The sequence below is a fragment of the Eumetopias jubatus genome, unplaced genomic scaffold (genome assembly GCF_037043125.1).
Source record: "Eumetopias jubatus isolate StellerSeaLion01/CBP00866 unplaced genomic scaffold, mEumJub1_p1.0 scaffold_9, whole genome shotgun sequence".
Classification (NCBI taxonomy): Eukaryota; Metazoa; Chordata; class Mammalia; order Carnivora; family Otariidae; genus Eumetopias; species Eumetopias jubatus.
In genome coordinates this window covers 116,903,399-116,917,807 of record NW_028274815.1, presented here as the reverse complement: position 1 = coordinate 116,917,807, position 14,409 = coordinate 116,903,399, and the positions used below count along the sequence as shown (strand labels likewise).

At 39.4% G+C, this 14,409-nt stretch overlaps 1 protein-coding gene across 2 annotated transcripts in view; it reads left to right on the top strand.

Annotated features, from left to right (window-relative positions):
• The window catches only part of TRPC4AP (transient receptor potential cation channel subfamily C member 4 associated protein), a 68,562-nt gene that overhangs the window by 34,462 nt on the left and 19,691 nt on the right, over window positions 1-14,409 (top strand). For both annotated transcript variants that reach the window (XM_028118554.2, XM_028118553.2), the window contains exon 8: window positions 6,757-6,942. In XM_028118554.2, coding sequence (XP_027974355.1) covers window positions 6,757-6,942 — 186 coding nt within the window. The remainder of the gene's footprint in view (window positions 1-6,756; window positions 6,943-14,409) is intronic.

Below are 14,409 nucleotides of genomic sequence, written 5' to 3'. Positions count from 1 at the left end.
ATATTTACGTAATGGGAAATTGTATAGCTTTTAAGAAAAAAAAATGAAGATCTCTGTGAAAATAACTCCAAGATGTATTGCTGTTAAAAAGGAAAATACAGAGCTGTGTGTATAGTATGATACTTTGTGTGGTAAAGCAGAGATGGGGGGAGTACGATCAGATGTATTTGCTTGCTCGTATACAGTATGCATAGAAAGTGTGCACAAGAAGCCGAAAATGGTTACCCGTTGCGGGTGGCTGAAAGCAAGGTAGGTGACGACAGTGGAAGTAGGATTTTTTTTTTTTTTTTTAAGATTTTATTTATTTGTGGGGCGCCTGGGTGGCTCAGTCGTTAAGCGTCTGCCTTCGGCTCAGGTCATGATCCCAGGGTCCTGGGTTCGAACCCCACATTGGGCTCCCTGCTTGGCGGGAGGCCTGCTTCTCCCTCTCCCACTCCCCCTGCTTGTGTTCCCTCTCTTGCTGTCTCTGTCTCTGTCAAATAAATAAATCTTTAAAAAAAAAAGGATTTTATTTATTTGAGAGAGAGCTAGAGAGAGCATGAGTGGGGGGAGGGGCAGAGGCGGGGCTCAATCCCAGGACTCCAGGATCATGACCTGAGCCAAAGGTAGATGTTTAAACTGACTGAGTCACCCAGGTGCCCCAGAAGTAGGACTTCTTAATGTATCATTTTATATGTTTGATTTTAGAACCATGTGAGTGTGTTAATTACTTTCCTACCTATTGCTTTTTGGTAGCAAGATAACTTTTGTTTCTGTACTGGTCTAACAGATTTGGGGGAAATTTGGCATATATCTGTTTTGGTTATGAGAATATAGACGATCTATATGTGAACTAAAATATTTATGTGTCTTAAAAGCTAGTTCTTGAACATCAACAAGCTGCAATAACTTATAGCTGTGTGCCTTAGGGTTAACTGAATAACCAAGGTGAAATAATAAGGTGCTTTGAAAACAATACTTTTGTTTCTGAAGTCCAGTTGACTGGATGGTGCATTCCCAGGCCTAGCTCTGCAGAATTGCTAAGTGCTGCACAGCAGCCTCCCTTCGGACTATTGAATGTGAGTCCTCCCTTAACTCTGTGAACACTCTAGTTATGAACACCAAATGGTCATAACTTTCTAGGTTATTAAGGAATATAATTTGACAGGTTTTAGTCATACGTCAGAACAGAAATCTATGAATCTGTGGGCCCCAGGTTGGTGGTTCCCCCTTCCAGGCTTGTTTTTCTTCCTGAATCCATAGATTCGAGGCCTACCTTGTTCTGTGTAGGCTTTTCTTCCCCTCCTTCCTCCTTTCTTTTGACTTTTAAGGAGTGCTCATTTTAGCAAATCATAAAATATACATTCTTAAGAACATGTGAATTTTATTATAACTAAATTATGCCTTAAAGCTGATGTAAACACACTTGACAAAAGCTCGCATTTGTTAAGCTCCTGCTACGTAGCAAACATTAAGCTAACTGCATTACCTGGAACTAATTTTATTTACTCCTCCAAGCAGCCCTATGAAATAAGAGATTGGCGTCCCCACTGCACAGCTGAAGAAATGGAGGGTCATAAAGGTTTAGTATTGGATACCTGTGTGTGCTGAGGCACTAAGTGACTTTTCATCTTAGTTTCCCATTTAAGGAATCTGTTCTGGCAGATTATTTTTGTCCTGTTAGTATCGAGTACCTTCATGTACCTGTTTATAAGGTGCCTTAAGTGAAACCATCATTCTTAGAGGACAAGGTATTCTACTCAGTTGGTTTTTTAATTAACTGAGAGTTAACCCCAAACCCAGGTTTCTTTGATATGGGTCATTAAAAAGAGTGTTCATAAAATGTCTAGGTTCACTTGTATACCTGTGTTGGCTAACCCATGAGATAATCAACATGTGATTTCTGCTTGTAGCTTTTGGGTTGAAGCTTTAGTAAATGTTGTATTTTAGCACATGATGTTGTACAGGGTCTGACGTTTCCTAACTCTCTGACCATAATTCCTGTTTCCCTGCCCCCTACCCCACACACATATTTCTCCAGTCACATGCCCTGGGAAGGCCAAGGTGAGCATAATTAAATCACAAGTACAATGAGAAAGATCTTAGTCCTCAATGTTGTCATGCTTTAATTGAACTCCAGTACTAAATAGTTTTAAATAGAGGCATGTGAGGTAATCATCTCAGGCTGCCATAACAAGATACCATAACTGGGTGGCTTAAACAAAAGTTCATTTTCTCACCACTCTGGAGGCTAAAGGTTCGCTATCAAGATGCCATCAGCATTGGTTTCTGGTGAAGCCTCCTTCCTGGCTCTGGACGACTGTCTTCTTACCGTGTCCTCAGGTGGTCTTTCCTCTGTGTATATATAAAGAGAAAGCGATTTCTGGTGTCTCTTCCTCTTATATAAGGACACCAGCCCTATTGGGTTAGTGCCCACTCTTAATGACACCATTTAATTCCCTCTCTAAAGGCCCTGTCTCCAGATACAGTCATGTTATGAATTAGGGCTTCAACCTATGAATTTGGGGGAGAGGACACAATTCGGACCATAACAGTATGAAAAGTGGACATGTTTTTGCTTTGTTTATTAATAAACTGGCTGTTTTGCCCAGCAAAATAATGATTTATACTCATTTCCTGGAGCTCATATAATAAAAATATTAGAGCCCTTTTTGGATTTCTCGGAAGTACCAGTTCTATCCATTTAGAGGGGGAACAGATGGTTTCATTGGGGGGAAAAAATCATTCAAGAGTTTAGTCAGAGATGTAGATGAGGGCACAGGCCAGATAATTATCAATTTATAGGTGACCTGAGCTAAGAGGTGCTGATTTCTGTAAGCTAGGGCAGGATTCAGAATCCTCTCAGCTGGAAAGCAGGGCCTAAACTGAAGAGGAAAGTTTATGGGAATATTTCAAAGTACTGATGTTTTAACAGATATGAGGAGAGGAAAGGTATGCTTTTGCAGAAATTCTCAGAAGTTGTGTTTCAGTTGTCAGCCAGTTTAACATTAACCAGTAGTGTGGATCACTGCCAGTAAGACCGTGAGAGTTACAAGGACACTGTGACACTGGGTGCCAGTTCCCAGGGGTTGTGTATGATTCGATGAGCATAATTGGGCCAATGATTTTTTTCTGGGGAGAGAGCCCATAGCTTTCATCACTTTTTCAAGAGATGAGTGATTCACAAAGGCTTAGGAATCTCCAGGGTGGGGGTCAGAGTCTCAGAACGCTGAATGCTGGGCAGTCACATCTGAAGGGCTGTGTTGAGTGCGCAGGGTGGGAAGGCTAGGTCTTAGGAACTGTCCTGTGAGGAATAGAGAAACTGCAGGTATTCATCCTGCAGAAAAGTGGTTGAGAGTAAAAATCCAGCTTTGGGAGGATTTTCATGTAGAATCCACTCTTTTATTTTTGGAAAAAAGTAATGCATATCTAAAGTTTCTTAAATAATAAGAAGAGTGGATATATAGTAGAAAGTTTGTTCCCTTCCCTGTGGCACCCTGTTACATTTTCTCATGTGTCCCTCCAGAGAAATTCTCTATATGCCCAGTCTGGGGGATGGAGGAGGGAAAGAGATTAGCTCCTGTCTGTAGAGATGGTAATATAAAATAGGCACCCTTCTGCCCCTTGGTTTTTTTCTCACTTAACTTTATCTTGCAAAGCATTCTATTCCAGTACATACAGAATTGTGTGATTCCTTTTTACAACTACGTAGTATTTTAATATATGGGCATACCACAATTTATTTAACCAGTCCCCAATTGATGGAAATTTGGTTTATTTTTAAATCTTTTTTTCCTACAAATAACAGCCTTGTGTATGGAGTATGATGTGCTGGATATTTGCCTTTTGCACTTTGATAGATGTTGACAGATTAACCCTGCACAGAACTTACTGGTTCATTTTCCCCCACCCTGTACACCATTCCCATTACAGGACCTTTTTAAACTTTTTTTTTTTTGTAAAGATTTATTTATTTGAGAGAGAGAATGAGAGAGAGCACATGAGAGGGGTTAGGGTCAGAGGGAGAAGCAGACTCCCTGCCAAGCAGGGAGCCTGATGTGGGACTCAATCCAGGGACTCCAGGATCATGACCTGAGCCAAAGGCAGTTGCTTAACCATTAGCTGAGCCACCTAGGCGCCCCTTTTTAAACTTCTTGATGTTTGTCAAGCCAGTAAGTAAAAAATAGTATCTCAAAACAGAAAAGCTATGTGTATTTTTTTAAATTGCGGTGAATGTCACATAAACAAACCACTTAAAGTGAACAACTCAGTGGCATTTAGTACATTCACAGTTTGTGCAACCACACCTCCATCTATTTTGAGAACATTTTCATCACCCCAAAAGGAAACTACATACACATTAGACGGCTGAAATTCCGCATTCTCCCCAACCCTGGCAACTACCTGCATTCTTGTTGGAGATGTACCTATTCTAGATACTTTATAAATGGAATCCTAGAATAGGTGACTTTTTGTATCATGCTGCTTTCATTTAGCATGATGTTTTTGAGGTTCACCTATGCTGTAGCACATCAGTGTTTCTTTTCTTTTTATGGCTGAATAATATTCATTATTTGTATATACCACAATTTGTTTATTCATTCATCTGGTGATGGACATTTGGGTTGTTTCCCCATTTTGGCATTTGAAGTAGTGCTGCTGTGAATGTGTGTGTGTATGTATTTGAGCACCTGTTTTCAGTGATTTGGGGGATATACTTAGGAGTGGAATTGCTGGGTCATGTGGTAGTTCTATGTTCAACTTTTTTTTTTTTTAAGATTTTATTTATTTGAGAGAGCGAGCAAGCAAAACGGGGTGGGGGGTGCAGAGGGAGAGGGAGAAGCAGACTCCCTGCTGAGCTGGGAAACCGCTGCAAGGCTCCACCCAGGACCCCAAGATCACACCCTGAGCAGAAGGCAGCCGCTTAACCGACTGAGCCACGCAGGTACCCCTATGTTCAACTTTTTGAGGAAAAGTTAATTTTAATATAGTTTTAATTAGCTTTTTTTAAAAAAAAGTTCAGACAGTGTAGTCACTAATTTATAGAGGATGGAAAGGGGGCTAAGATTATTTGCTGAGCTCTGTGCTGGAACTGAATTTTTATGACTTTGTATAATCCTAACTAATTTGTTGTAATTTATTTTATATTTGAAGAATTTTCTTTAATATTGTTCTTTTGAATTTTACTTTAAAATTTTTCATTTAAATTCTCCACACAGAGACAGGTTTATGACACATATAACATTATAATGATACCTGTTTACCCATCACCTAGCTTCAACTGTCCATGTCTCTTTCTCTGTATCCCTTCACTCCTCCCTACCTTACTTTGAATTATTTTGAAGCAAATCCCAGATATCATAAAATTTAACCTGCATATATTGCAGTGTTCCCACAAGATAGTGAGTCTTTTTAAAAATAACTCCAACACCATATTATACCCCCCAAATTAATAGTAATATCTTGGTATTATTCAATACCTATTTATTTTCAGTTAGATGATACATTCATGTGGTTCAAAAAAATCTACAGATTTAAAAAGGTGTTCATTGAAAAGTTTCCCCCTCACACTCTTATTTCCAGTGGCCTGATTCTCTTGCCTTTGGTAGCCGCTGGTGTTTTCTATTCTTCCAGGATGATTTAACACATGTATAAGCAAATCCATAGAGATGTTAGCCCTTATTTTTAAAGAAGGTTAAATGATAGATCCATGATCCTACCACCTGGATTCCCCTGCCTCCACAGTGTATTATGTTCTCTTATCTGATCAGAATATCCTTCTTACTATTGTGAGCAAAATGGGATTAAGGGAAATAAGAATTGGGTGATTATTCAGTTTCTTTGTTTACCTAAAAAAAACTTCTTTCTTCCTGCTAGTACATGTTTGTTATGGGAAAATCAAACTAGAGAGAAGTAGTTTTAAAAGAAGCATTTATATTCTTTCCTACTCCGGAATGGCCACAGTAAACACCTTGTTGTATAGTCTTCATTCTTTATGTGTATATTATGTGCATATTTTAAAGAAGCAAATTTTTTTTAAAAAATAGGCTTAAGCCAATACTGTTTAATAATTTTTTCTCTAACAAGTAAATTTAAACATTTTTTTGAGTCACTCTGTATAAAGATATATGTGTCTTTGTTTTTTTTTTTTTTTTAATTGAGAGAGAGAGAGAGCATGAGAGAGGGGAGGTCAGAGGGAGAAGCAGACTTCCTGCTGAGCAGGGAGCCCGATGTGGGACTCGATCCCAGGACTCCAGGATCATGACCTGAGCCAAAGGCAGTCGCTTAACCAACTGAGCCACCCAGGCGCCCTGTGTCTTTGTTTTTAATGTCTGTTGTATTCTATTGTATTGGGATATATTGTGTTTAATCGATACGCTGTTGATGACCATGTAATTATCTTTACCTTTTTGCTATTGTAGAAACCACATCAGTGAATATCTTTGTATATGTGATTGGTTATTTCCTTGCAGGAAATCCCCAGAAATGAGCCTCCTGGCTCAGACGCACAGGTTTAAGAAATTAAAGTGATTTCCAGTTTATATTCCCGCCAGTAGATGTAAAAGAGCCTATTTCCCTGCACCTGCTATTGAACTTGTTTCTATAATAAGTACTATTTTACTTTGGCTTAGCATTTCATTTTGAAAGGAAACTCTGACTAGCTACTGTCAGATTAAAAATCATTCCTATCATGCAGGTAAGGAACAGGCTTATTGTTTAGGTCTTTACAGCTTGTCTCTGTTTTGAAAATGCACTCTTTTGTTCTCTCCTTGGCAGCGGCCCTTCTCAGCATCCCTGGCTTTGTTGAGCGGCTTTGCAAGCTTGCGACTCGAAAGGTATCAGAGTCAACGGGCACAGCTAGCTTCCTTCAGGAGCTGGAAGAGTGGTACACGTGGCTAGACAATGCTTTGGTGCTGGACGCCCTGATGCGAGTGGCTAATGAGGAATCTGAGCACAATCAAGGTACTTGGGATGGGTTTTCTATGAGGTGGGGACCTTTCCCTTAGGCTCCTGGAGCCATTCTTGACCTCTTTTCCAAGGAGGATTAATTGAAATTTGCTCAAAGTAGAATTTGCCTCAAGGAAGTCCTAGATCATAACTGTTAAAGACACTTTTGAAAGCTAGTGACAGAAACCTCTTTGAATTCTCTCAGAGTGGACCTGAAAGCAGGGAGAAGGGATTGGCTGGATCCAATAACCAGAGCATTCTTAGGAACTCAGAGAGTCCTTTCCGTTTCTCTTCATTCTCCATGGTTCTCTGGTGTTCTCTTCTCACTGTTCTGATGAGTAGGCTCCTAGTTCTCAGCAACAGCTTCCTGGTGAAGGGCTCTGGCCCATCTTGGGTCAGATGCTCAACCCTTAAACGTTTGACCCTGGCCAGCAGGATGGGGTCAGATAGTACAAACCCAGGAATTCTCACTGTAAAAGTGAAGAGAAGTTCTGTTTCCAGGATGGCAGTGTGTGGAGCTCTGTGGACCTGTTCCCCTTGGCAACTATAAATAAAACCTATAAACAATGACAAATCCATCCATGTAAAGTCTGTGGAAGTTGTTCTAAGAGCATACAGTAAATGAGATCTTCAAGCTAATCTGCTAAAACTCAGAACAGTGAGAGTCTGTGACATTGGAAGTTCTGCTTGTTGGAAGTTCCACTCTGGGCAGGTTGTGGCCAAAAAGAGAACCCTCCACAGGGGACATGGTTTCCAAACAAGGAATATGGTATCTCACCGTTGAGGAGGAGGGCAGATCGCCAGCTTTTCTCATCCCCTCCAACTCCCAAGTTGAAGAGGCTGAATTCTTGATGAGTATATCCTACAGGTCAGGGGCTCCCTGCCCCAAATTCATTGAGATATAATAGATTTATAACCTTATGTAAGTTTAAAGTGTATAGCATGTTAATTTGATACATTTATATATTGCAAAATGATTATCAGCATAGCATTAGCACCTCATCCCATCACATAATTATCATTTCTTTTTTGTGTGAGAACATTTAAGATCCACTTTATTAGAGTCTTCCAAATATTACTAGCTATAATCACCATGCTGTACATTGGATGCCCAGAACTTGTTAATCTTAGAACTGAAAGTTTGTACCCTTTGACCACTATCTTCCTATTTCTCCCAACCTCTGATAACCAGCATTCTACTGTTTCTCTGAGTTTGGCTTTTGTAGATTCCACATGTAAGTGATATTATACAGTATTTGTCTTCCTCTGTCTGACTTGTTTCATTTAGTTCACTTATTTCATATAATGCCAAGGGCCTTCCACTCCCCACACCCCCTTTACTACACTCTGTGCACAAGCTGTGCCCTAGGCCTGGCAAGCAAGAATTCTGTGACCCTGTTGCCCTGGCCCCAACTCGCTTGTAGGACAGAGATTCCATGCAGGGATCTCCATGCAGCATGCAAGCTGGGAAGGCTAAGAGTTTGCTGGCTAAGAGTAGTGGGGCACCAAGATTTTGCCAGGAGGAGAGTTAATAGTTAAGAACAGAAAATAGGGAAGTTCAAAGCTAAGGGTGTTCTCAAAAACAGTGTAGATTTTGGTGGTAAGCAAATAAAAGGAGGCTGTTAGCTCTTGTGAGAACAAAAAGCTAAACCATAGGCTTGGTAGTTTACCAGCAAGACCCAGGCAGATAGCTTAGCAGAGCTGTTCCGAGATCAAAACCAACTCAGACTCAAAAACTTCCTTTGCCCAATTTTAATTGGATTAGACTTTAGAGCACTTTATGCCCCAAGGCACTGTCAAAAGTAGAGCATTCAGCCAGCAATTAGTGGAGTCTGACAGCTGAGTTTCATACCACATGAGGCAAAAATCTTAACAGAGAGATCAGGGAAAGAGCCATAGAGAGCCCTGCTAAAATGGCCATCCAGGGAGAAGTACACATGCCCATGGCTGCACACTCTGGGGCAAAACACGAAAGACTTCACTAGGCCATGGAGAAATAGATTTTACTGAAGTAGGCTAGCCAGGTCACTGAACAAATGAACAAAGAAATAACAACAAGCCCTGAATGGAAGGAAGGGGAATCTGTATCCAGAGTTGCTTCATTATTTACCTAAAATGTCAGTTTTTAATAAAATTTGAGATATGCAAAGAAACAAGGAAGTAGGGCCCATACACGGGAGAAAGCAGGCAACAGAAGTTGCCTGAGAGAGCCCAGATAGCAGGTCTAACAGAGACTTCAAAGCACCCAGTATAAGGATGGTCAAAGAACTAAAGGAAGCTGCGCTTAAAGAAGTAAAAGAAGGGGCACCTGGGTGGCTCAGTTGGTTAAGCGTCTGCCTTCGGCTCAGGTCATGATCCCAGGGTCCTGGGATCCAGTCCTGCATCGGGCTCCCTGCTCAGCCAGGAGTCTGCTCTACCCTTCCCTCTGCCCTTCCTCCCTCCCCCACTCGTACTCTCTCTCTCTCTCTCTCTCATTCTCTCTCTCTGACAAATAAATAAAAATCTAAAATAAAAGAAGCTAAAGACTCTGTGACATCATCAAATAGAGAATATCAGTAAAGAGATAGGAGATATAAGAAAGAGCCAAATGGAAGTTATGTGGTTTATTAAATTATAAGTAACTGGAATGAAAAATTCACTGAAAGGAGCAAGAAGAATATTAGAAGAAATAGTGGCTGAAAACTTCTCAGGTTTGAAAGGCATTAATGTACTCATCTGAGAAGCCCAAAGAACTGGAAGTAGCATAAATTTAGAGATTTACAGCCAGACACATCATGATAAAAATGTTGAAAGACAAAGAGAAAATCTTGAAAGTAGCAAGAAGAACATCTCAGTAAGATTGATAGCCGACTTCTCAGAAATAACAGTTCACAGGGCAGTGGGATGACCTATTCAGAGTGCTGAAAGAAAAAAACTCTCAACAGCAAAACTTTCTTTCAGAAACGTAGGTGAAATAAATTGCTAGATAAACAAAAACTTAAGAGAATTTGTTACTAATAGATCTGCTTTATGAGAAAGACCAAGGGAAGTTCTTCAGGCTGAAAGCAGGTGACCTCAGACAGTAAGTTAAATCTACACAGAACAGCAAAGAGTATTCCTAAAGGTAAGACAGTATAAATGCATATTTCTTCTCTTTTCCTTAATGAATTTAAAAAGCGGTTATGTAAAACCATACGTTTATAATTATATTGTTGAATCTGTGACATACAGAAATGTAATATAGTTGAGACGGTAACAAAGAAAGAAACTTTGTGGGACCAGATTTTGTGAGAACTTGGGTGGGACCAAAGTTGTATTGCAGTAAGGAAATTATACGAGATGGTAACTTGAATCAACAGGAATCAATGAAAAGAACCAAAATGGTAAATAAGAGGGTCAGTATAACAAACTCTATTAATATTTGCTTTTCTCAGCTTCTTCTTTTTTTTGTTTTAAGATTTTATTTATTTATTTGACAGAGAGAGACGCAAGCAGGGGGAGTGGGAGAGGGAGAAACAGGCTTCCCGCTGAGCAGGGAGCCCGATGCGGGGCTCAATCCCAGGACCCTGGTATCATGACCTGAGCCGAGGGCAGACGCTTAACGACTGAGCCACCCAGGCGCCCCTACTTTTCTCAGCTTCTTGAACCGACATAAAAAATTATATAAAGTAATAATTACAACACTGTATTGTATAACAATGCATGCAATGTATTGTACACTATATTGTTGAATGGTTAGCTTCTGTAGATGTAGTATGTGTAACAGTAATAGCACAAAAAGGGGAGAAGGAATAGAGCTGTGTAGGAACTCTGGAATTAGTATAAATCTGAAAAGATTCTGTCAAATTAAGATGTATATGGCCCAAACCCTATAGTAACTGCAAAGAAAGTAACTTTAAAAATACAGTGAGAAAGTCATTAAAGGAATTATAATATTATACCAGAAAATATTCACTTACTACAAAAGAAAGTATTATAGGAGAAATAGAGGAATTAAAAAACACATGAGCTATCTAGAAAACAAAAAGTAAAAAGGCAGAAGTAAATCCAGCTGTGTCATTAATAACCTTAAATATGAATGGATTATAAAGCAGATCATCCAAAAAACAGATGGTCATATTGGATTTTTTTTAAAAGATCCAATTGTATGCAGCCTACAGGAGGCATACTTTCTTTTCTTTCTTTTTTCCTTTTTTCTTTTTTTTTAAGTAAGCTCCACACTCAATGTGGGGCTTGAACTCACAACCTTGAGATCAGGAGTTGCATGTTCTTCTGACTGAGCCAGCCAGGTACCCCCAGGAGGCATACTTTCTATTCAAAGATAGAAATAAGTTGAAAGTAAAGGATAGAGAAAGATGCATCCTGCAAAGAGCAACCATAAGAAAGCTGGAGTGGCTAATACTAAAAGAGACTTTAAAACAAAAAATGTTATCAGAGATAAAAAGGACATGTTATATTAATAAAAGGGTGAGTCTGTTGAGAGATAACAGTTATAAACATATATCTAACAACAGAGCCAAAAAAATAAATGAAGCAAAAACTAACAGATTTGAAGAGAGAAATAAGCAGTTCAGAGGTAATAGTTGGAGACTGGAATACCCCACTTTCAGTAATGGAGCAAACAACTAGACAGAGGATCAAGAAGGAAATAGAAGACTTGAGCAGCAAGTAAACTGCTTAGACTTACTAGATGCACGTAGAACACCCCACCTAACCCCCTGCAGAATACACATTCTTGGCATGTGCACATGGAACGTTCTCCAGCATGGACCATACACTAGGCCATCTAAAAAGCCTCAGTAAAGGGAAAAGGATTAAGATTGTACAAACCATGTATTTCAACCACAGTGGAGTGATCCTAGCAATCAGATATTAGAAACATATGGAAATTCTAGTTAAACAGTGGTTCTGAGACAAAATCACAAAGAACATTAAAAGATACTTTGAGACAAATGAAAATGAGGACACAGCTTACCAAACTTAAGGAATGCAACTAAAGTCTGATAATGGAGAAATCTATAGCCATAAATGCCTACATTTTAAAAAACCGAAAAAATGAAATCCCAAGTCAGTGGCCTAATTTTTTTCCTTAAGTTATTGAAAAAAGAAGAGGCAAGCTATATTCTCAAAGCAAGCAGGTGGAAAGAAATGATGGAATTGGAGTAGAAATTAATGAAATAGAGAATAGAAAACAATAGAGAAAATCTGCAAAACCAGTAGTTCATTCTTTGAAAAGGTCAACAAAATTAACCTTGAGCTTCACTGACCAAGAAAAAAAAAAGACAAGATTCAAACTCCTAAAACCAGGAATGAAAGAGAGGTTATATGACAACCAAGCTTACAAAGCTAGAAAGGACTCAGGGAATTCTGTACACGACTGTGTGCCAGCAAACTAGACCATCTGGGCGAAATGGACAGCTGGTAAGGAAGACAAAAACTCCTGCAGCTGACTCGAGAAGAAAGAAAATCTGAACAGACCTGTGACAAGGAAAGAAATTGAATAGTAATGAAAAAGCCACCCGCAAAGAAAAGCCCTGCCTACAAGACTTCACTGGTGAATTCTGCCAACCATTTAAAGAAGAATTAACATCAGTACATCACAGACTTCCACAAAATAGAAAAAGAGGAAACACTTCCCAACTCATTTTTTTTTTAAAGATTTTATTTATTTATTTGAGAGAGAGACAGCTAGAGAGGGAACACAAGCAGGGGGAGCGGGGGAGGGAGAAGCAAGCTTCCCGCAGAGCAGGGAGTCCAATGCAGGGCTCGATCCCAGGACCCTGAGATCATGACCTGAGCCAAAGGCAGATGCTTAACGACTGAGCCACCCAGGCGCCCCCACTTCCCAACTCATTTTATGAAGTCATTAACCTGATACCCAAACCAGAGACACTACAAGGAAATCACAGACCAATATCTCTTATGAATATAGATGTAAAAATCCTCAAGAATATACTAGCAGACCAAATACAGCAACATACAAGGATTATACACCTGACCAGGTATATATACGTGAGTAAGTAGGGTTTATGCAGGCTTGATTCAGTATATGAAAATCATTTGATATATACACTGTATTGGTAGAACAAAGGACAAAAATTTACGTGATCATTTCAGTAGATGCAGAAAAGCATCAGACAAAATCCAACACCCCTTCATGATAAAAGCACTCAAACTAGGAATAGGAAGGAACTGCCTTAACCTGTTAAAGGACATCTACAAAAACCCACAGTCAGTATACTTCATGCCTAGACACTGAAAGCTGCTCCTCGACTAAGATCAGGCACAGGCACAAGACAAGGATGCCTACTCCTGCCACTTCAGCTCAACACTCTGTTGGAGGTTGTGGCTAGGCACTTAGGCAAGATAGAGAAATAGAAGGCATCCGGATTAGGAAGAAGTTAAACTGTCGTAATAGATGACATGATCTTATATAGGGAAAAACATAAGGAGTCCAGTAAAAAAAAAAAAACCACTAAACTAGTAAGTGAGTTCAGTAAAGTTTCAGAATACAACGTCAATATACAAAAGTCAGTTGTGTTTGTATACAGTAGCAATGAGCAAACCAAAATGAAATTAAGAAAGCAGTTTCGCACAAACATGAATCATGGAACACTACATCAAAAACTAATGATGTAATATATGGTGATTAACATAACAATAAAAAATTTAAAAAGTTTCATATACAGGAGCATCAAAAAGTAAAAAACTTAGGGATAAATTTAGCAAAGAAATGCAAAACTTATACTCTGAAAATTACAAAACATCTTTAGTATTGAAAGAAATGAAAGAGGACCTAAATAAACGTAAAAATACTCGTGTTCATTGATCGGAAGACTCAGTATTGTTAAGGTTCATATTCCACATGTTGAGCTATACATCTGTCTACAGATTAAGCACAGTCCCTATCAAAATCCCGACTGGCTTCTTTGCAGAAATGGACTAGCCACAAACCATGTATCTAATAACAGTTATCTAATTATAATTATTAATAAGGGACTTGAATCTAGAATTTGTAAAGAACTCTTACAACTCAATGATAAAAAGACAACACATTTTGAAATGTGGGCATTGGACCTGAATAGGCATTTCTCCATGGCAGATGTCCAGATAGCCAATAAACACATGCAAAGATGCTCAACATTGTTAACCATCAGGGAAATGCAAATCCAAACCACAATCAGATACTACCGCATACCTGCTAGGATGTCTGTCATCAAAAAGACAGATGATGGGCGCCTGGGTGGCTCAGTTGGTTCGGCGACTGTCTTCAGCTCAGGTCATGATCCTGGAGTCCCAGCATCGAGTCCCACATCAGGCTCCCTGCTCAGCGGGGAGTCTGCTTCTCCCTCTGACCCTCCCCCCTCTCATGCTCTCTCTCTCATTCTCTCTCTCAAATAAATAAATAAATAAAATCTTTGGAAAAAAAAAGACAGTTGATAACAAGTGTTGGCAAGGATGTAGAGAAATCAGAACCCTCGTTTTCTGTTGGTGGGCATGTAA